The sequence below is a fragment of the Dicentrarchus labrax genome, unplaced genomic scaffold (genome assembly GCF_905237075.1).
Source record: "Dicentrarchus labrax unplaced genomic scaffold, dlabrax2021, whole genome shotgun sequence".
Classification (NCBI taxonomy): Eukaryota; Metazoa; Chordata; class Actinopteri; family Moronidae; genus Dicentrarchus; species Dicentrarchus labrax.
The window spans coordinates 3,103,774-3,128,065 of NW_026136704.1; the positions used below are offsets into that span (position 1 = coordinate 3,103,774).

Genomic DNA, 24,292 nt, shown 5'->3' on the forward strand with positions numbered 1-24,292 from the left:
GTGGGCATGATCCATGGTCTATCTTCCATCATTTATCAGTGTGAATGTAGAGTAAGGGTGAGTCTATCAGTATTGATCCCACCAGTCCTAAGAAAATAAAAAAATATGTGGCAGGAGCAGATGCAAAACTAAGGATCAAACTTTTCATGCTGTGTGGTCTTGTGCTGTGTGTGCCTTGCTTTTATGTGTCCTGAGAGAGAAGTATGGACAAGGTTCTTTAAATGTCACATTTAATGTTTTTACCATTATTTTCCAGATGAAACCTTTTGTGTAAGACCTACCTAGTCCTTAACTTTGATTTACGGTGCTTGAACGCACAGTTTGATAGATACATCATGTACTGTATATACTGAAAGTTTTATTCAAATTACAATGCATCTGATTAAAACATCAAATATACAAACATTGTTTAGGACAACAAATTATATGAATCCAAATAGTTCAGTAGTTGCTGAGTTGTGGTTAGTCCCTCACATAAACTTTGTCAGTTATTACTTTACAATTTTCCAACATGAGCATCATGTTATTCAAGTACTTCATTCTAACACAAAATAAAACATATAGGAAACTACTATACCTACACAAAGAGTTCATACAGGCGTTGGGGAGGGAGAGTGACGGCTTGTACCACTGCCAGCTGTTCATTCCTGAGAAAATTCCCATTCAGTTTCCAATCGACACCCACAGCATGTCTCTTTTCTATTGTCTCGTTTTTTTGAGGATACTCCTTGTTGAATTGGTAAGTGATAATGCGATAAAGAACACCCAGTGGCATAATGGGTTGGAGTGGATTATGTGGATTATAATAATTATGGCCATGTGACTGGAATCAAATTATGAGCCCTATAGCAAAGACTGGGTAGAGTGAAACTATATTAACTATAGTTACTTTCAGGTTATTTCCTACTTTTTACCAGTATTACAGTAGCTGCACTGAAACTTCAGAAAACTTCAGAGTATATAGGAAAACACCATTAACATTTTGACAACATATGTCAAATAAAAACATAAAAAAAACAAGAAAATGAAACACATTTAGCAATTTGACAACCCATAGGTCGCATAAAGAAACACAAGCAAATGGAGAAATACCAAAACTCATACACGACGTTACGTCACAGACGTTTCCAGGGGACACTAAAACTGATGAGCAGTAACAGCAGTAAATAGACCAATTCTAGCAGAAAAACGTTCTGCTTTGCTCCGTGCAAGGTTCAATCTGAACCAAGCCTTCAGATTGAACCTTGCACGGAGCAAAGCTCTCAATGTAATCAGGATTTGTTATTGTATCGTTACACTGGGAAACAGTCCTTATCAATATCTCTGTCATCTTTAATCACAGCAGCAGATGTTAGTTGCATTAAAAAAGGAGCAACTAAGGTCAAACTGTTTTGAACTGTGCAAAGCTGGTACATCAGGAACACACCATTTGCAAAATAATACAGAAAGCAAGAGCTGTTTTTCCACAATAATGTGAATATGCTTTATGCTATCGGAATCAGCCAATGAAAATGTTAAATAAACATTTAAACTCCTGTACAGACATCACTGAATAGTTTATGCATTTGTTGGATTTTAGTGTCACTTGGAAATTTCTGTTGGTTTACACTTGTAAGACTATTTATATTTCTGTATCCGCAGTGTTTCTTTGTGCTGTATGTGTTTTCAAACTGGCAAATATGTATCTTAGTTGCTTGTGGGGTTTTTTTTGTTTTGTTTTTCTAACGCTGCAATGTGTTGAAGATGTTTTCTTTATTTACTATACAGTATGCTATTAGCTAACAGATGTTCCAATGCCATTTTTTCCATTCTGATTGCTGAACCTTTGTATAGTCTGGTTCAGGTTTAACCCTTAGTTAGAGTCAGAATAGGGCAGATTATGACTCCGCTATCCTGGGGGAAAAAAAGGTCGAACTGGAGACTGCTGGGAAGTAGCAGGGGCTACTAGTAGTTTTGGGGCTAATAAATTACATGGTATCGGATCTGTGTAAGGATGCATACTCGCCAATACCAGATATCGCATTTAAGACAGTATCGGAGGAAATTCTGATACTTGTATTGGAGCAATTCTATTATTTAATCTTCTGAAACTTTGTGTTGGCACTGTCTTTGTCAAGAGAAACAAGAAGAAGCATGCAGCCAATCAGAACTGTGTACACATGTGGTAACAAATGTATCTACTTCTAAAGGCTGTTATCTTCTGATAGCCGTTTCCATATCGGATCTGGTTCTCGTTATATCAGAAACCACTAATAAATCCTTGCTGCACCTTTACCATTTCACATATCAATATTCTAATTAAATATTTGCCTTTTAGTTATTTATAACTTTATTTATCTGCTAAATTAAAAAAGCCAAATCTAAACTCAATTCAGTGATGGACTGGAGAGCATTCGGATTCAATACTGGATTCTGATTTGATTAAATGCTATTAAACCCCAACAATATACAGTAGAGCCTGCAGAAACAACACCAAAACACTGGTCTAATTCTCAGCAGCCTAAAAAGAAGAAGACAGCATGTTAAGTGAAACTTTAAAAATCAACTTTTTTATCAAATGGAGTCATTGATACTGAGCTTTGAACACAGCCACTGTGGTGGAAGTAGTGACTCTCCCTCTCCATATGGTCCTATCCTATCAAAGAGTGAAAAATTAACTAACAGTCAGGGAACCCTTGGCTATTGGTAGGACTTTGTAATACAAACATTTGATGATTCAAAATTCCAGGTGAATGCTTTGCACAGGTCTGAAGGAGGGGGGAGGGGAGGCAGTATATTTTATCATATCAGTATAAAAGCTTGAATAGACATTCAAGTGTTTTCAATTCATCCCCACGTGAAATCAGAACCGCGTGGGGGTAAACAAAGCCAAGTTATTGAGCTCAAGAGGTAGAGACCAACACGGTGAATCCTTTATATACATATTCACACAGTGCTGCTGTGATGAAATAATTAACAACAATAACAAAAAAGGCTTCTCCTTTAGATATATCTACAACTCTGCTGTACACACAAGATACAGTTAACATGACTGTGAATCGTTATAGGATTTGTTGTCCTCTACAGATCCTAGTTGTAGGGTAAAAATCAAGAAAATATATACATTTGTATGCAAGTTTTAAAAATAATATTAACTTCACAGCCTTAGAAATGTGCAGGCTAATACAATTTCTATACAGTGGTGTTTTTTTTTAGGTTGGTGTGTAGACTTGCTTCTCTATTTAACATATATACATAATCATACTTTGAGGTGTGAGAAGAATGCATGCCATAGGACACAGAATATGAATAGAAAACAATTCTAAAAATATATTAAATAATTTACTTCAAAGCTCTTTTTTTTTTCTGAAGACAGTGTACAATGTATGAGCAGGAGCAGGGACACACTTGCACTAGCACTGGATTATCATTGAGAAAAAGCCATATATGAGACTGTCATCATTTAGAAACCATTCATATGCTACTTGTTTCTGTCCCATGGTGATCTGCTTGAATGCAATCCGTGACGAAGAAGTTGTTCATATGTATGTGGCGATATATTCAAGTAGACAGAACAAAGAAGTAACACCCTTAAAGAATGATATTGCTGGTTTAACTGCTTCTTTCTTTTGATATTTTGTTCACGATGACAGTTTCCCATTCATCCTTATAGTCCAGAACAAGCAGAACAGGCCTCCTGTTTTTACAAAGGCAGGCTCCGAGGGAAGACTGGATCTTGCCTGCAGTAAGCTACCACAGCCACATTCTTTCTCTAAGGTTCTAAGCAGTGCATGAAATGGGCCAATACTCACCAGTACTGAGCACTTAACTTGTTTGCCTTTGACAGCACTGGATCCTGGTTTAAAAGAATTTAAAAACGTCAAAAGAATTAGGGTTAGGGTTGTGTTGTGTTTGGGGTTAAGGTTGTGCTGCATTAGGGTACGGGCAACAATTTTGGTCCATTTCAGGCACTGCTTCTAAGGAGTTCTTTACAATCTGGGTCTAACCTCAGCTTTACAACCAATAGGACAAACAAAAAGAATACCAAGACAATGATTTTGAAAGAACTATAAACAAACATATTTCAGATAAGACCTGGTATAATCTGCCTCAGTTTGTCTAAACATACTAGTCGAATACTGTACATTGACTTACGTACATTTAGATTGTGTGGATTCAAACAGACCTTACATGCCCCAGCTACTCTCCACCAAATGTATTAGTTCAAAATGAAATGGAAATGGAGTATCAGTAGAGCAATGTGCACTCATTGGACTGTAGTAGTTTGGTCATTGTGTCAAGATGTCCAATTCAAGAAGATTTGGTGTTTCATCAAAAACACCCAAAAAATCTATGCTACATGGCAATCAGAACTCATAATGTACTTGTTGTCTTTCTTGTAATATTCAACATACTTACTGGCTAATGTCTGTCTTTTTGTGTGTAAAAAGGTGTAAAAGGGATCTTATATGGTCTGTAGATCCCCCAGTTCAATCCAGTGAACTAACCACTTACATTAAAAGTGAAACCCTCGGTGTTGACTGTAACGATGCCTGATCACGCGTGTGCTTGAGAGCTGTGTCACAGTTGAGAACCAGACAGGAAACACAGGGAGAAAGAGAGCGATAACATCCAACAAAGGTCCTCTGCCCAACTCGAAACAGAAAAATAGCAGTTATGTGGTAAATAAATTCATCTTAAAACCAATGGCCAACATGACAAGCCACAAACTGTTGTGCAAAATGTTCTCATAAACAACAGGAAGGATGGTCCAACGGCACAAAGCCTGTTCTCATTCCCACGGTGTCAAATACCAATGTTTTGTCATGGCCCTTTGGTGTCTCATACAGACACACAAGGTACCCTCTAGGATCCGTTCGAGATGCACCAGGCTTTCATTACTCCAGTATAACCCATCTGTTACAGGTGACGTAGTATTAAGAGTGATAAAAGCCCTATTCAGACGGGACTAGTATGATCATGGGACCTCATATGATTTGAGATAATTGCCGAGGTCGTCTGTGGTCTTAATCCTGTGCCAATCTGCCATGTCCGTAATTTGTTAAGTAATTCCACTGCAAATTAACGAACATATTTCACCAAACACAGAGGTCCTGTGCTAATATTATTCCCGTGCCAATCAGCATCTCTGTGATTTGGAGTGTAGTTTTTTTTATTTTTACAGGCTATCAAACTGGTATTTGCAGCTAACAGAATGGAACCTAACGTGGAGTGGCAATGGAAGAAATATGTTGGAAGAAGATATGGAAGAAAGTTTTTGCAGCTGTCTCCAGTGTTTCAAGCTTTTCTCATCTTTTCAGCACATAGATTGGTCCATAATGAAAACTGCAGTGAGCGCAAATGCCACAATTTGCATGGTTAGGGTTAGCTCTCCAACGTCACAAACCAACTCTCACATCTGCTATCCACAGCTGGCTGTGCTCCTTTGACTTGATTAAAAACCTGCAGCATCACACAGCACCAGAAAGCATAAGTGCGTCTTTAAATTGAGATGTGTGCATTTACGTATGTGGTTATTAACACACTGATTTGTGTGATAATGTTTAAATGTCTAAATAAATTTAAGTAAAATACAAATTTGCTTATCCCATGCGAATGTGGCACATGAAACACAGACATGAGGAGTAATTTCTAAATCACATGGAATACTAGTCCTGTACAAATAGGGCTAAAGTCAGCATAAAGAGATGGTTGTGGTGGATGGATGGGTCAAACAAACACAGGACTTTCACTCAGGAGACTAGGGTCTGTGTCCTGTGTGAAGCCAAAGTCAATGCTGACTCATTTAAAGTTTTACGTTACATAACATTATTGCCGCAGTGATGCCAATGTAATTTTTATTTTAATTATGGTCTTTTTCTAAACCTAACCAAGTAGTTTTGTTGCCTAAGCCCGACATTAACCAAATGTTAAACAGGAGTCTCACAAAGACCCTAAAGTTTACCATGTGGGTCTATACGACATGACAAAACTGCATCGGTATCTGACGAACTGGGATTAAAACATGCTGCACAAAAATAAGACCCAGATTGTGAAAAACTGAATTTACACTATAAAGACCAACAGGCTGTAGAGGTTAACTCCATTTAAGTGGTATGTACAGAGAGCAAATCAAGCAAAGGTCATGTGGGAACTGGGAAGCTGACATATTTCACTCTAGTACTGTTTTGAGAAAGATTTTGTTTCATGAAACTTTCTCTACGTACTCTTTGGGGTAAAATTTGCTCAGTTTGGCTGAGTGTGTCAGTAGTTACCTTGCTGTCCAATAGTGAAATTAGGAGGCACACAAGTAGACAGCACACATTCCTTGATAAAAAAAAAAAAACTCTTGACAGGACTGTTTAGCCATACAATAGCAACAGAAGAGCTATGACTGGTCAAAGGAGGGGTCTGAGTAGCATTGTAAGACTTCCTGTTCTGTACAGAAAATGACTGTAGGCCTTCAGAGCTTTTTTGGAAGAAGGGCGTAGTACAAGGATAGCTTTTAGTCTGATCCCTTTTTTGAACTTATTTCCTATTCACAGAAAGGTTAAATTGTTCTTCATGTAACATGCAAGTGAGTATTTAAACCTTCACCTTCAAGACCGAATGATCTCAACAAAACACTATTTATCTAAAACACAAGCAGATTTAAATTCCGCACAGCAGTATGCTAATCTAATGAACACTGAGCACTCAGTTCCATTATTCCAAACAGAAATAAAGCTGTTATTGGCCTTTTTTTTTTTAGGGGATATCTGACCCTTTCCACAACAGAGTAAAGTTTACATATTGGGACAGGTTAATAACAAATATTGTGGAGCCTCATGTATAAACGTTTGCATACATTCATTATTAAAATCATGCGCAAAATAGCAGATACATGCATATGTTCACTCTTTCTAATACATGTACAATATAGGTACATGGAAAAACTTAATATGTCTAAACAATAATTACATTCCTGTCGCCAAATGCTTGTGGATTTGTGTATAATCTCATCTTCTTTGACAACAACCATAAATAGTTGAAATGGTTGCAATTTATTTTAAATCTATTCATTCTATTAACTAATCTCCATTGTATTTGGCCCTGAAAATATACAAAAGTGCCAGGTTGTGGGCTTTGTTTTACTTTTATAAGTACTTATACTAACTAGTACAATATAAATGACTGAAGCTTGCAGTGCACTCTATATGGAAGGATAACACCATGAATAGATGACAAACCAATGAGAAGGTGAAAAAAATGACAGGTAAAATCTAAAGTGCATGTCGACGTGCTGACACCAATATCAATATAATTTAAAATGAATTCTGCTCATTACACATATAATGAATATACGTTTGCAATTCAATCACTGTTGCTTCTGTTTACACTTTACACACTCATATTAAGCCCGCCCCTTTTTGCTTTCTACAATAACAGTTGTTCAGTCAGAACCTCTATCAACTTTCTCTCATCCTACACGCCTTCACAGGTTTGGTTGGTTTTAGGCATTAGGAGTGACACGGGTTACGGTAAGAACGTCATGGTAAGCCAATCATAGGCAGAGTAAGGTTAGCAGCATTTTTCAACAGAGTAAAACACTAGCTAGCTAACTAACTAGCTAGCTAGCTACATCAATCGCTAGCTAGCAAGTTAAATCTGAAAGTTAATTATTGGTTAGCTTGTTAGCTAATGTTTTGCTAAACTAGATGTGACTACATGTCACATATCTTTCAACCATCTTCAAAATGTCTTTTCAACAAAGACAAGCCTAGCACATAGCATATCTAGTACAGTATAGTTGGGGAAAAATTGACTGAGGTGCTGACTGAGGCATTCTCAACTATAATTGGAGCTGCCCAAAAAGGGGTGGGACTTAAGAAGGAAATTAGAGTGTGGCTATAACCCAATTCTTGCAACTTAGCAAGGGGTGGAACAGGTAGAAACACCTTTATCTTTGAATGTCATTAGATGATACACTGTACAAATTAGTTGTTTAAAACACACAATGAACCATTAAAATGTGGCCTGACGTGTCTGTCCATCCAGACACATGACTTACCATAATATAGAAAATGTGCATTTTATAAATCCCAAACCTTGCAAATTTGTTGCACACAATCTTAATGTTTATGCATCATTTATACATGAGGCGCCTGATCTTTGGCAAAGATTGTCAGATAAGTAAATACGATGGCCAAATGTGCAGGGGACACAGAGGAACATGCCTGTAATAACCTTTTTTTAACTTTTAATAAAAGTTAAAATATGAATATGCTTAAGAGCATGTTCCTATAACATATGGGGAGATTTAAGTTGGTTAAACATTGAGCCTACCAACACAATTACAATCGATTGTCTGAATAAGAAGCAAAGTTGGATTTAATTTACCAGTGCAGAGGTGAAGGTGTGTGTAATAATTCTGAGAGGTTTGATTGTATGGGAAATTAACCAATGTCATTAGACATTTTAAAATAGGCATATTTTTTTTAAATTTGTATTAATATATAAACAAAATGCACTTCATTATTATGTAATAACTGTTTAATCTTATCTACCAAGAAGGGGACTAGATGGATTTGTTTCAAACATTCTGATTTGGTCTATTTGTCTCATTTCATTTGCCTACCAAACCCCTCTAATAAACCCCCAACAATAAAGCAATTATCAGTGGATTTCTCTTAATTTGTTTCATATTTTAGCACACACACAGCAGACCTGCGAGTCCTGCTCTCCAGTGAAATGCTACGCAGATGATAGAAGACGTTGAGACACGTTCTTGTTCCCAGTTTAGCAGCTTGTCAGTCGGGAAAGATGATGATGCGCAACAGCAGCTATTCCCACACCAGCGGAGATGGAGGCATTTCAGAGGGCTGAGCCACTGTGGAACTGTTCAGAAGGAGGCCAACAAGTTAATATTAGCTCTTAGGCTGTCTTGTTATGTAGTGATCCACAAATGTTAAAAAGATGCTGCACACTGTATGTATACATGAATACTGTATATAACCACCAACTTCATGTATATAGAGTCATCTATTACATTACACACCAATATTTATTCCTTTGCCCCATTTGTATTTGTTTACAATGTACACAAACTATTGACCTGTAAACAGACATTGTATGTTCTTGGTTATTGCTGTTTTTTATAGAAACAAACTGTGTGTTCTGACCCCTTTCTATCAGAACCAGCATTTCCTTTTTAAGCAGTTTGAGCAGTAGCTCCAACTGCTGTGGCCAGCCTTCACTCCCCACATGCATTAATGAGCCTTGGCCACCCCTGTCTCCGGTTCACTGCTTTTCCTTCCTTGGAGCACTTTTGATAGGTACTGACCTCTGCAGACAGGGAACACCCCACAAGAGCTACAGTTTTGGAGATGCTCTGACCCAGTCGTCTAGCCATCACAATATGGCCCTTGTCAAAGACGTTCAAATCCTCAAGCTGCCCATTTTTACTGCTTCTAACACATCAACTTTGAGGACAAAATGTTCACTTGCTGCCTAATATAACCCACCCACTGACAGGAGCCATGATAACCAGGGAACCTGTTATTCACTTCACCTGTTAGTGCTCATAATGTTATGGCTGATCGGGGTCTGTAACATTAAACTTGAGTATCGTAGAACAACTAATTTGACAATTAACCTCTCATCACCTTGTTTGCTAACGTTAGCAGTGTTAGCAAGTGCCTGTTTGATGCTAGCTGGAAAGAGAAGATTAGCCGGCTCTTATTAAAAATGGTGACTCCCATTAAGGAGGAGGCTTCCGCAAGCTGATGGCCTTTGTTGATTCCTTGTATGTGTACACATCCATGGCCAATAAAGCTGATTCTCCAAATATATGCTTTAACTAGCTTTAGTGATAACATACTGTAGAAAAAAGAAACTCTACAATTTTGGGAAACACTTTTTTGTTCTTACCCAGATTCAGAAAACACTTAGCAAAGTAATGTTTGTGCAAAGGGTATGTGGCTTCTTTAGGAAAACCTAGCTCAATCAAAAAGGTTAAAAGAAACTACACCTTCCTCCAACTACAAAGCTGTCTGATGATCATGTTTGTTATCAACACATACAGAATCTCTATATTTAGCTGTAGATTACAGAGCCTCCTACCTGATAAAGCTTTTGAAAGCAGCTGATTGAGGGTTAATGCAGAGTGGCACTCGACTCCCCTTTTGCTGTTCCAAAATGAACTGATGGATGATCTCTGGGAGGGAAAAACACAGACCAGCAAAAGATTAGGAAACACTTTGATTTCTTATTTTTTGTAAGCCAGAGACAGAGAGAGAGGGGGATAGACAGCAGCAGGTGGAGGTGGTGTTGATTGATGTTAATACTGATGTAAATGCAACCAAATATTCACTTAAATCTCTGAACAAAACAAAGAAAACTTCAAATTCAAATTTGATGAATGCCAACCACAACATCCGTCCACTATTTGTTTGTGTTTATAAATCTTTATTTTTTTCCCTCTACATGCATATGCACACTGCCAACAGGCACACAAACAACACACAGACTACGACTTCAGCCTGCTGCGTAAGTGTGACAAATACAATGTTTTTGAAGCAACCAAACCAGAGTTGGTGATCGTTGGACATGTATTTTGTCTCTGTCCACTCTGAATGAAGTAACAATGTTACGATGATGATATGCGAGGTCAAATTTTAATTTTTGTGTATGGAGTCTCAAGGAGTGATAGCAATATTACGGCTGTTTCCTGTTAAACAAAAGGGATATCTCTGTAGGGATCCTTTCCATAATGTTGTCAGGCACTTAACAGAATAACAATCTGAGCCTGGCAGTGGCAAAAAGAACTGTTAGTGGTCAGACTTGGATAGTGCATTTGTCCCCAAGGACTAGAAACAAAGTCGGTTTTGGTGAGTTTTACTTTATTTCTGTCCCATGGTTTTGGTCTGAGATGCTGGTGCTCTAGTGCAACATCCAGTGACAAGTGAACTTATATATATATATATATATATATATATTATATATATATATATAAATAACTGTACATGTACAGTAGCCATACGTTGGAGGTTTCAGTAAGGTTCCTGCAAGATTGCACCAGGTTGACAAAAACATGGTGTTATGAATTAAGATCTGTCACTAGTGTATGTCCAAATCCAGACAGCCAAAGACACGTTCTGTAGGTGCTAGTATCTGTTGGCACTAGTGTTCTATTTTCATTCTAAAGAGCAGTCACAAAAGGGATATTAGATTTGGTGAATATTCTACAGGCTGGCAGACTGACTCAGAACAATTGTGTTGTTCAGTGAACGTGAATCAAACAGACTGCCAATAGTAAGAACCCAAATTTGTGTTATTATTGAAAGAAGAATAAGGTTCAACAACTGCTCTTTTGAAATCTCTTGGTCAGTGTTAAACATAAAGGCCAGCAGAAGCCCGGCTGAGCAGTTAATCTCACCTTTGACCTGTCTCACAGAGCTCAGGTTCTTCTCAAAGCCATCGTCGAATTTGGGATTAGTGACCGGCTCAAAGTCACTGGTGTAAACACGGCCAGAGGACGTGGTGTAGCAGCATTTGCACATGCACGTATGGTAGCGCAGACGGCCCTCGTCCAGGTAAGGGTGAGCCAGGGCATCCTTTGCTGAAATCCTCTTAGACTGGAGACCAAAACAACATATGCTCAGAATACATATAAAGAGAAATAAAGTACAGGCAAAATCTTATCTTTTCCTTTTTAACTTCCTGGCTGTACCTACAAACCAACAGATTCTGCCTCATTAAAGTTTCCAGCTTATTTGGATAGGTTTAAAAGACACCACTTCCTTGCATACATTTGATGATGTCTGTACTTAATGTGTTTTTGTTTTCTTTAACAGACGACAGTAAAAGACGACGTGTAAAGTAGAGCTAAGATGGAGAGGACATTGGATCTCTGAGTTTTTCCAAAGACTGTTAAATAATTAGTGCACAGAGCTCCTGGGGCTACCTTATACCTGCATTCTTTCTAACAGAGACTAGGGGGCAGATGCATTGGTAGCAAAAAGAAGCCCAGTATAAGCTTTTGACATGTTAATACATCTAGTGCTGTATTTTCAAGGATCAGGGATATGTATTCATCATTATACAACACAAGGTTGTATTGTGTACAACAAAATGATTGTTTGCAGTCCCTTTATGCTACACACACAGAAAACATTTCCCCTCCAACTCTCCAGCGCCCCCTTGGGGAGGCTTTCTTTTTTGTCTTTGTCCTGCTCAGTGTCCATGTCTATTAGAAACCCTGTCCTACAACTTCACAAGGATTCATATGCCGACTGTAAGGATTAGTTAAATTAGAGGAGCACAGTGGAGATTTCATTCCCCACCTCCCCCTGTAATGTTAATGGGGCTGTTCCTTTGCTAACAAGGCTCAAATAGTGCATTTTAGTTTGAACTAAAATAAGCCAGTCTCCTCTGTTTTACTTAGTTGCTTTCTTCAAACAGATCGTTGTCATGACAAGCACACTGTGTACACTGTGTTGTACAATACTTTTGATTAAATCTACTTCAGTGACTCATTGAATGGGTTCTACTCATTAACAAAGCATAATGCAAAACTATGTGTAACGGAATGACTCACCGGATCAAACACCAGCATCCTGCAGAGGAGGTGGACAGCTTCATGGGTTGCTTGGCTAGACAGTGTGTACAGAACAGGAAGGGATGGCTGCAGATAAAACAACATCATAACGTCAACCATCTTCCCCTATAGGTCTATATAAAATAAAATCTTTCAATATCCTTAAAATGTGCAAAAAACATAGCTTTGTGCCAGCAGAATGAGGGGAAGGAGACGGCAGGTTGATTGAAACATGGATGCATGGTTTCTAAAGACACATCCTATCACAGACAGATACAGAAAAACTAATCCATGCATTTGTTACTTCAAGGCTGGATTACTGCAATTCTTTATTATCAGGTTGCCCCAATAAGTCCATTAAAACGCTCCAATTAATTCAAAACGCTGCAGCACGAGTACTGACAGGAACTAGAAAAAGAGATCACATCTCTCCTGTACTAGCTTCTCTGCACTGGCTCCCTGTAAAATTTAGAATAGAATTTAAAATCCTCCTCCTCACCTATAAAGCTCTTCATGGTCAGGCCCCTTCATATCTTAAAGAGCTCATAGTACCCTATTACCCCACTAGAACACTACGTTCTCTGAATGCTGGGCTACTTGTGGTTCCTATAGTCTCTAAAAGTAGAACAGGAGCCAGAGCCTTCAGTTACCAAGCTCCTCTCCTGTGGAACCAGCTTCCAGTTGTGGTTCGGAAGGCAGACACCCTCACCACATTCAAGAGTAGGCTTAAGACATTCCTCTTTGATAAAGCTTATAGTTAGGGCTGGATCAGGTGAGTCCTGAACCATCCCTTAGTTATGCTGCTATAGGCCTAGACTATCGGGGGATTTCCCATGGTGCACTGAGCTCCTCTCTTCCTCTCTCTTTCTGCACTCATTCATGTCCCTTTAATGCATGTTACTAACTTCACTTCTTCCCCGGAGTTCTTGTGCTTTCTCGTCTCACAGGTTCTCATGGATCCTGGTGGAGCCTCCTGCCATGGTCCTGCTTGACTGCCATTGCTAATATCACTGATATTACTGTTATTATTATTATTATTATTATTATTATTATTATTATTATTATTATAATAATAATAATAATAATAATAATAATAATAATAATAAGTATTATTGCTACGGTTACTGTTGTTGTTGTCACTACTCATCGTCCCCCATCGTTGCTGTTGTCATGTTCATCATCATCAGTCACTACTATTAGTTAGTTGTTGCTACTGTTGTTGCTGTGCATCTCTCTCTCCCTCTCTCCCCTCCCTCCCTCCCTCCCTCCCTCTCCCTCTCTCCCTCCCTCCCTCCCTCCCCCCCAACTGGTTGAGACAGACGACCACCCACCTAGAGCCGGAGGGTCTGTCCTGGGTTTCTGCCTTTTAACAGGCAGTTTTTCCTTGCCCTTGTCGCCAAGTGCTTGCTCATGGTGGTACTGTTGGGTCTCTGTAAATAATGTTATAAAGAGTTCGGTCTAGACCTGCTCTATTTGAAAAGTGTCCTGAGATAACTTCTGTTATGAATTGGCGCTATACAAATAAAATTGAATTGAATTGAATTGAATTATCATCTAAGTCCCCTCCAATCAAAAATCAGCATTTCTTCTTGTTCCTAGAAGGATGTTTTCACATTCATCTGCTGAAAGTGGAAAGTTTCTCTAAACTCACTCAAAATCAGATTTATAAGCGTGTGGCCTATCAGCATGATTTGTGACATCACAAATAGTTAGGAAGTCAGTCCTGGTCCAGTATACAACTTGTACAGTGTGATGTAGAAACGTGAAGGCACCAGTGCACATCCACTGAGAATGGACTTTACAGTGAAGTGCCTGGTGTGGGGGCAGAACCGGAACTGCAGGAGGAGACTGAACTATGGTTGTACTACTGCTACAGGCTACATTTTCAAAGATGGACGGCCACATCTGGGCAGGTGTGGAAATATTGGCACAGGGAATTATCCAGCTGCTGCTGTTACAAAGATCTATGAGGCCACCCTCCACAATGTGGCCTTCAATAGTGCCAAAACTAGTCATGGCTTGTGAAGTCAGTCTGTTCTGTAGTAGTACCATCTATTGGCTGCTGTATATCAGTGTAAACAAATTGATTTCAGGCACCAAGCCAATATTAATAATAATATTTTTATTATCGTTATTTTAATATCAAACTGAATAAGAAAACTGTAAATTTGATTTATATATGCATATTGCATTAGACCACTAATCTAGACACACCCCATCGTTTTGCCTTTCTTTAAATGGCAGCTCAAATGCTATTAGCAAAAAGAAAAACCCAGTATCACTGAATCTTTTCAGGGAGACAGGCGGGAAAGCTCTATACAAAAATAGATTGCGTACCTGTTTGTGAGGTCCTCTGAGAATGTGTGCGCGAGCGCCTTCGCATGCCGTCCTCATCGCCTCCATAGAAGGAGTCCCCAACAGGTCAGTGATTAGATCCAGCTACAAGCCAACCAGGCAAAAAAAGACACACCCACACACATCACAGACAGCAGACTAAGATAGTTTCTGTTTTTTGCATGTCACAACTCAAAATATTTGTCTTCAACAAGTAAGGCATTAATTTTATCTGTGGAAGGGAGTAGTAACAAAGAGCCGACTAATGATACAGTATGTCATTAGAAAAATGACAATACAAAGTAAAACAAACATACGTGTATCCAAAATAGCTACATCCTACCCAGAATGCTTCTGGGTCTATGAATCATCATTATTACTTCTTTAACCCAATTTAAAGTGTATCAGCAGTGCTTGCAATTCTTTTTTTAATGCTGTTACTCGAGATCACAATTATCTCGAAGATAAATAATTGTAAGCATGTCCATTCTCTACTTGTCTCTTGTCTCATTTCCTCTTAGATAAGATAAGAGTAGGAGTTACCTGCTGAATGGGACTTTGGGCTTGGAAGAGGATGCGTCGCCCCAGCAGCTCAGCGAAGATGCAGCCCACAGACCAGATATCGATGGAGTTGGAGTAGTGGCGGCTCCCCATGAGGATCTCAGGAGCTCGGTAGTACTGCGTCACCACTTCCTGAGTCATGTGCCGTGACTCGTCAGACTCCTCCACTCGGGCCAGGCCAAAATCACAGATCTGGAAGACAGTCAGATGTTAGTCATAGTTTTCTTTTTTCCCTTCACAGCTTTATTGTGAAAACTAATATTAGTAACCAGTAAGGATGCTTCTTTTTGTGAATTTGCTCCAAATCCCAAGATCTGTCCTGAAGAACAGCACACACACACTTCCTGTAAAAAACACCCTACAATAGCCATCTTTGTAAGGCCTGTATAGTTAAGAACATGTTAACACCATGTAAAAGATGCATTCATTAAACTCCATAGTTTACAGGGTTTCTAATGTATATAATTACAACCCCTAGGATTTGAACATTTCTCACTTTGGTGACTCCTAATGGCAGCATCTAAAACACAAAAAACACAAAAAACACACTGACATTGAAGGCACCAAAAGCCACACAGACTGGATTGTGTCAGTTTTCTACCCACATGAATGTAACCCATCAGCACAGTTTAAAAGATGCTAAAATATTATTTATAATATATAAATAATATTTTAATATATAAAGGAGCTTTAACCACCTCCTATCACCAACAGTTTTGTTCTGCAGCCTACATGAAAGGTGCATTTTGAAATCAAAATGAAGGAGCTGTTTTATCAACAGAGGGAGCGGGAACCTTTTCTACAGAGGCCACCATCTTGAACCACCATGTTTCTACAGTAGCCCAGAATGGACAAACCAAACACTGGCTAAAGATTGGGTCTTTCATGTTCCTTTCAGCCACAAAATTAGAGAACAATCTACAATTTCCTAAATGTCAAGGTCACTGCGTCACTAACCCTAACCCTATTTAAAATCGAAACAGGAGTAAAAGAGCAGTATTTTAAGCATATTTCATGAGTTACATATGTTCTGAAGCACAGTATAAAAAACTTAAATGAGATATTTGAAAAAGGAACACTGATCAAAATTAGAGAACACTTTCAGAACCCCCCAGTTATTGGTGTTAATCTGGCACCTGGTGCTAATGTCCTTAATGATCTGACAAACCCTATTTAACTTGCAGCCTAACTTTCCAATTTTCACTGACTTTGCAAGATGGTGAGCCGATCTAAAGTGACTGAAACCCTCTGGCAGCAGGTTGTCCAGATGAAGGCCAAAGGGATGACCCTATCAGTCATAGCAAGAGAAGTTGGTCGTTCCAAATCTGTGATTTCTAGAATATTGCATCTTTACAATGTCACAAAAGCATTCAAGTCCCCCAAGAAGGCCGGTCATCCACAAAAGACAAATGCAAGAGAGGACAGGATAATGCAGAGAATCTCAGTGGGCAATCGGTTCAACGCTGCAGCTGTCTTGTCATACAGTGTCTCGATGTTTAAAAGACTAACCTTTGCCGAGGAGCATGTTGTGTGGACAGAGGAGAACAGGTCCAAAGTTTACTTTAGTGATGAAAGCAAGTTAAATTTATTAGGGTCCGATCGTCAAACTGGGGAAAGACTGAACCCAAAGTGTGTAAAGAAGTCAATGAAAGGTGGATGAGGAAGTGTCATGGTTTGGGGAATGTTTTCTGCAGCAGGAGTTGGGCCTCTTATACAGCTACATGGCAGAGTGAATACAAATGTCTATCAGAACCTTCTTCAACAACGTGTGGTTCATCAGCCAGTAATTTTCATGCAGGACAATGCCCCCGTCACACAGCAAAACGGGTAAAGCACTACCTTGATACTGAAAACACTGAAATAATGAGATGGCCAGCCTAGAGTCCTGATCTAAACCTAATAGAAATCCTGGATGGAAAAGTCTTGCCGACAAAGTTATGGCCAAGAAACCCACTACAGTCACCGAACTGTGGAAGAGACTGGAAGAAGAGTGGACCAAAATCACACCAGAGCAGTGTGAGAGACTAGTGATGTCCTGTGGCCGCAGAGGTCATTCAAAGCAACGGCCTGTACACTTCCTACTAATTGTTGACTGTTGTAACTTTCAGAAAATGTTGCTTTAATATTTCTCTGTGTTACAGTCATTGCTGTTCTCTAATTTTGATCATTGTGTTTTCTGCAAAAAAAAAGGTTTGTTGAAGTGTCTTGGTTATTTTGTAAAACACTGTTCTAGTAGAATGGTATAGCCACAACAAAAATTCTTTCAAATGTTGGGCAATGAAGATTACGTTATTTCTGAAAAAGTTTTCCTAAATTTTTCTATCTCCAGTGTACTGTACTGTACTGTAGCTGAGCTGTATTTAGATGGTTGTAATCTGCTTCACCACTAGATGGCACTGAATCCTACACATTGACCCTAGTTTGAAGTGCTGTTCATTTGGGCCATGGTCTACTAAATAACAAAGAACCTTACAATAAAATGTAATACAGTACAAAAACTACAGCCTATAATGATGCTTCTGTTACTGTGATGTTGTCCTCAGGTGGGATGCTCTCTGCCAACAGAAAGGGTAGGCACATAGCCTGTTCCACGCACCTTCAGCACACAGTTGCTGTTGACCAGGAGGTTGCCGGGCTTGATGTCTCGGTGTAGAATGCCAGCAGAATGAAGGTATTTGAGTCCTGGTGGTGGGAATAGTTGAGAAGGAAGAAACAACATAATATAGTAGAATATTACATGAGATGTTACAATCCTGCTCACTGTCTGAAACCATAACACAGTGATTAGCTGCACTCAAACAGGTTGAGTGAGTGCACTGACTATTACAGGCTCTTGCACAGGAGTTCAAATTGGTATCTGCTCATTATTTGTAATAATCAATGTGTGTCAGATAATGTGTCTTTTAAACCACTATCACCATTACAGTGATGTAATTCTGCCACTGCTGTAAGCCTCATGTCTATCATAACACTGTCCAACTTATAGGCTGCAAAAAGGGCCATGTCTGGAACAGAAGGATTTTAGAACAGGAAAATGTTAAATTGTGTTCTTTGAATTGAATGGGATAGGAAACAAAGCAAACGGGTTGGATAGGTTGTCAGGGGAATATATATTTTTTATTAGTTATTTTCAGCATGGGGTCATGATGCATGATTATTTGCTTAACACAAATGATAAATAATCAGTTACTTACACCCTACATTCTGAAATTAAAGTTTTCAATCAACAGGAAAGTCTCTCATTCCATTTACTAATTATTTACAGACAGGTGCATTTGTTTGATTGCTGTTAAGCTACCATCAACGATACACAACACTTCCTTCACAGATGTTTCACATTAAAAGCCATCCAGTGGCTCAAATGACCAAATCCCTTTGTCGTACAGGACAGTAGCGTAGATGACAGTAGCCAGATCAGCTCTTAATTTAAAAGTTAAATAGTGGAAACTATAGCATATAGCAGGTGCACACGCTGCTCACAACTATTAATTTTTTAATTTTTCTCCATGTATCTGGAATACTCCACCTCTACCGAACACAAATTTGCACATTTCATCCCTAGTGCTGTTTATTAGAGAACATCTTATGTAACAGACTGAATAAATATAATAACAGGAAAAGAACCTACCTCGTAGAATCTGATAAAGAAAGACTTTGGCGTGGTCTGAGCTCAGAGGTTGTGGCGATACGATGATCTTATGGAGATCACTTTGCATCAGTTCAGTCACCACATAGCTGACCAATGGGAAATTAAGGGGACAAACCAAAACACATCCAAGAGCAAAAACAGCTAATCCCACTAACATCACAAAATTGATAATAATAATCCTGCTGCACCTACACACACATAACTGTATATCTTTCTTATAAATATTTCATTTTTATTCCTTCTGTTAGTGCTACTTTTACAGACTTTGATTTTATTGTTTTATTCAATTCTAATGTTTGTGTGTGTGTGTGTGTGTGTGTGTGTGTGTGTGTGTGTGTGTGTGTGTGTGTGTGTGAGTGTGGAGAGGGCTATAACTGCATTTCAATGTGGAATCCTGTATTCTATAATGACAATAAAGCTCAACCTTGAATGTAAAAATCTGAGCTTTGCTTCAGTCAAAGACATCATCAAGCAAAAGCAAGGCTGAATTCAATAAAGACACGTCTTTAGTCATGTCTCAAGCTGATTTCTTTGGTGCTCGAGTGTGAGGCCAATTCAAGCATTCACCTCTGACTGTCGGTTGATACGCTAAAACTTTCAGCCAGCAGATACACGAATTAGCGAATCAGAGAACAGGTATCTCAACAGGTAATCGTTCCACAGTGGGAGCTCTGGTGCTCCATTCTTTGTATGAGTAATGAAGCAAGCCCAATAAAACTAAATGGCACATAATATTTAAAAGGGCCCTAATGGCCAGAGACTCCTGAGTCAGCAGTATGCCTCAGCTGTAAAGGGAAAACCACCTGGCAAACATGAGGCGGTGAGAAATATATCTCCTTTGTGACTTACTGTACATAGCCTGTGCATAAACTATAAAGGCTAATGTACAGTGGACTACTCAGTTTTGTGAAATGGACCCAGACAGGGTGGATCAAGACCTTGATCTCTAGATTAAAGTGTTGATGGGAAAAAAATTTAAAAAATACAGTTTATTGTCACTCATTATTATTCCTTGTCTTACTTCTATTTGATAGAGCATTGCACTCTAAGTATTTTTCCATTTTGCTATGGGAAATATAAACAGGAAGCATAATTGATAATGATTTCTTGCCTATATTTGATTACATTTTGACAAATCATAAAGTATTCTGAATGAGCTATTAGCAGTACGCATGTCTTTATGATTTGTAAGTGGACTTATGGACATTTATTCAGGGTGAACATAAGAGGTAATCATGTCCTCAGTAAATGTAAGTCATGGGCCATGGCTGCAGTTCTAACTTCTGACTGTGTTGGTGAGCAGTCAAATCAGCAGCCAAACCACAATAACTAACTTCCTGTTGTTTTTACAACATCTGCGTGCACCTTTTCCTTTCACCTCACTAGTTTATGTTCATAAAAAAACAAAAAAAAAAAAACTTAAATTACAAAACACTGACATCAGTATCGGCCTGAAAACTCTGATATGTGTGGGGCTGTAATCAGTGGTCGACTGAGATGGATTTTTAAATGGCCAAAGCCTATACTTAGAGAACAGGGCGACAGAAGGCTGATAGATAAGGCCCATATCAAAGGAAAGTTAGCCAGTCACATGTTGTTTTAATGGAATTTTTTATTAATTAATGAAATATAAAAACACATTGGGAACTGTTGGGTCTCTGTAAATAGTCCAGAGCTGCTACACTGAAAAGTGTCCTGAGATAACTTTTGTTGGGAATTGGCACTATACAAATACAACTGAATTGAATTGCATTGCATTTGGTTATGTTGTAGATTTGTGAACGTGACCGGTATTTAACTTCATTCAACAGCATTATTTTTAGGTTTAGATCATTTAGGAGAAAAGTGTTAACATTACTTACAGAGAATTCACATCAGGTGGACCAAGAGTGGCTCATACTAAAGAGTCATCCACCACTGCCTGAAACCTCCCACAGTCACCAATGTTAAAGCTCAGGGGGCGCTTGGAGCCCAGTCTGATAATTATTGTAACACTTAACATATTGTGGTCAAATGACTCTTTGCAAAAACTAGATCATTTGAAGCACACTGAACCCATAAATTGGGGCAGTTTGATGTGATTCCTCAATGGTAATGGTGGAGAATTAATTTTCAAACAACCAGAAAACTTTGTAGCTTAAAGTGGTCCAGTGTGTAACATTTAGGAGGATTCATTGTAGGGCTGCAACGATTCCTCAAGTACCTCGAGTAACTCGATTACAAAGAATGATCGAGGAATTTTGTCTGCCTCGAAGCCTCGTAAAGCTCACGTTTTGCACAGATTCTTTTTAGTGTGACACAACGTGCTTACGTCACAGGCTGTGTGTCCCCTACAATGCGGAAGAAGACGGAAGCGGGCTCTGTAACGTGAGTGGACAGTTTTGCTGTACAGAATGGCAGACGCCGGGACTGAAAACTGAAAACAGTGATCTGTCTTGCTTTCTATTGTATATTTATAATTGGGCTTTAATTAAGCAAAAGTATGTTTTATCCGATTACTCGATGAATCGATGGAATATTCTATAGAATACCCGATTACCAAAATATTCGATAGCTGCAGCCCTAATTCATTGTCAGAAATGGAATATAATCATAGGTATGTTTTCATTAGTGTATAATCACCTGAGTAAAAGAATTGGTGTTTTCATTACCTTAGAATGAGCGGTTTTAATCCACAGAGGGAGCAGGCCCTCTTCTACAGAGTCCGCCATATTGAACAGCCATGTTTCTACAGTAGTCTGGAATGGACAAACCAACCACTGGATCTACATTGGGCCTTTTGCAGGAGGATGAGGCGACACCACTAGACGCCACCAAATCCTACACACTTGTACTTTAAGCATGGGTGGATTTAGTTTGTGGCACTTTAAAAATGACATTTTGAAATGTACTAAGCAACATCTCTTAAGGACTATTTCATCAGTGGAAAGTGGTCCCAAAAAGAAACTGACAGTAAGGTCACTTACACTTTTGGGACGATATTACAGATTAATTTATTAAAGGTTTTTTTCTTTACACTTTACTCACCACAAATTAAATTCCTGGGTCTGATTTAGACTACCTTTGGGGACACATTTAAAAGACCAGTTAATTGGGGATGGCTTGTCTATTTGGGGACAAAAGCAATGTCCCCAGTTGTGGTTTTGGTTAGAGTAAATCCAGTTCCAGGAAATGTCTATGTAATGTCCTCAAAAGTGACACAAGTAAACATATGAGTGTGTGTCAGGTTGGACATGTCCCAAAAGCTCAATCCCTAAAAGAGGATCTCACCAGTCAGAGGAGATACGGATTTTACACCAATGACTTTCAAGAGGCAGACTGCTTCCTTTTTATAGTCCTGCATCAATAAATATTCAAATGAACACAGAAAGAGGGAAAGTGAGACCAAAGCCCTCTTTGTAAAGTGGTTAACTGTGTCTGATTGGAGGCAGGGAGCGAACTATGGTCACTGGGGCGTCTCATGCATCCTACTTCTCTGATACAGTTACATGTTACATTTTATATAGTGTTCTTTGTATTGTTAATGCATTTCAGCTGCTAACATACTCCAGTTTAATTAGAGACTGCATTAAACAAGACATCTAATAGTGGCTTGTATACAACTTGGAGTGCATTTGTTTTTCCAACTTCTATTTCCAACATCAATAATTAATTTCCACACTCAACTGGAAACTGCTTTTAAAATGGACATTTTGTGTGTTGTTACTGTTTTTAGTAATCCAACAAGTAGGAAAGCTAAAGGCTAAAGCTGTAACCGATAAAGGTCCAGCTGAAAGAGATCTTTGATAAAGGCACTACTGAACCATTCCATTGCTGGTCACAGGTTTAAAACATGTCAATAAAGCAATCCCTGGATCCATGTTTGAATTAATCAATAGTAAAGGATACATTTCTTCGAAGTAGTCGATGTGTGGAGGTTGTAGTATGTCCAGAGCAGAGAGCACCTGAGGGTAATTACATTTGATCATCAAACCTTTGTGTAAATAAGTGTTCTCAATGTGCTGATTCTGACCATATCTGGATCTCATCTCAATATGCCAATCAGGTAGGCCGGGCTGGAACATTGCTAACTGGGCTAACCTTACTAACTCTATAAGAATGTAATCAGTGTCAGTGGAAAACCTGTTACACTTGTCAGTCTACTTATTTTTTCCTTCGCTGAGGAAGGACTTTTCTGTAGCTTTTTGAAGGGCAGCTGTCATTCACAACTGGCTGAGGATCCATACATCCTAATACCAGGTGGACAGGGGGTCTAAGAGCGCACTTGTGTCTGCAGATGACAAATTTCAGCATTGCTGTGTACTTACATTTTCATGTTTGAAGAAACATAGCATCTTCAGCTCCCGAAATACCCTCTTGCAAGAAACAAGGTTTTGGAAGACATTGGGCATCTTTTTGAGGGCAACTCGCTTTCCATCTCTGGGGTCCGTCACTGACCTGGGTAAAGAGGACAAACACAGTGTTACTAAGGTTTTAGGGGCTCTGAGTCTGGCGACAATACCACGGTACAGGGGTTACGATTCAATATACTGGCGATACTGTAAGCAAGGTGCCATATATTGCAAGATTTGAGAAAACTGTCATAGTATAAAGAAAACTCCCGGCAAGGGTGGCTGGGGCTCAGAGGCAGAGCGGGTCGTCCACTAATCGGAAGGTTGTGGTTCGATCCCCGGCTCCTCCCACCACGTGTTGAAGTATCCTTGAGCAAGATACTGAACCCCAAATTGGTCCAGATGCTGTGCATCGGTGTGAATGTGTATGAATGAGTTAGTTTATGTTTGATGGGCTTTGCCATCACTGAGTGAATGTGTGTGAAAGGGTGAATGTGGCACGTAGTGTAAAAGCGATTTGAGTGGTCAGAAGACTAGAAAGACGCTATATTAGTACAGCTCCATTTTTAGAATTAGGTCCATTACTCCCCATATGCATAAATCTGAGGGAAAATAAATAATATATATATCAAAAACAAAAATATTTTCTTATACTGCTAATAATGTTCGAAAAATTCCGACACCTATGAGCCAACATCTTGGTTCACACTAAGATAACTCAGCCACTACTGCAAGACAACTGCCAGACTGCCATGAAATTTATTATACAAACATACGTCCACAGAAGTTGATTCCAAATCATTTTTGTGACCTCCCAACCTTTCCTTTTGCACTACTATGAGGACAATTACAAATTACAAA

At 39.0% G+C, this 24,292-nt stretch overlaps 2 protein-coding genes and 1 long non-coding RNA gene across 3 annotated transcripts in view; 1 reads left to right on the top strand and 2 right to left on the bottom strand.

Moving 5' to 3' along the window:
* Nucleotides 1–24,292, bottom strand: part of LOC127362358 (gap junction delta-2 protein-like) — a 678,509-nt gene that overhangs the window by 54,402 nt on the left and 599,815 nt on the right. The window lies entirely within an intron of this gene.
* The window catches only part of LOC127362393 (uncharacterized), a 67,794-nt gene that overhangs the window by 19,708 nt on the left and 23,794 nt on the right, over nt 1–24,292 (top strand). The window contains exon 2 of the long non-coding RNA XR_007884448.1: nt 12,896–13,503. This is a non-coding gene — a long non-coding RNA (uncharacterized LOC127362393). The remainder of the gene's footprint in view (nt 1–12,895; nt 13,504–24,292) is intronic.
* nlk2 (nemo-like kinase, type 2) overlaps nt 339–24,292 on the bottom strand; it is a 40,293-nt gene continuing 16,339 nt past the window's right edge. The window contains exons 2-11 of the mRNA XM_051397955.1: nt 23,408–23,537; nt 22,989–23,044; nt 19,080–19,186; nt 18,048–18,133; nt 15,434–15,643; nt 14,894–14,995; nt 12,557–12,643; nt 11,396–11,594; nt 10,081–10,174; nt 339–8,856 (exon numbers count right to left, since the gene is read on the bottom strand). Of these exons, the coding sequence (XP_051253915.1) occupies nt 8,802–8,856; nt 10,081–10,174; nt 11,396–11,594; nt 12,557–12,643; nt 14,894–14,995; nt 15,434–15,643; nt 18,048–18,133; nt 19,080–19,186; nt 22,989–23,044; nt 23,408–23,537 (1,126 nt within the window). The 3' untranslated portion in view covers nt 339–8,801. The remainder of the gene's footprint in view (nt 8,857–10,080; nt 10,175–11,395; nt 11,595–12,556; nt 12,644–14,893; nt 14,996–15,433; nt 15,644–18,047; nt 18,134–19,079; nt 19,187–22,988; nt 23,045–23,407; nt 23,538–24,292) is intronic.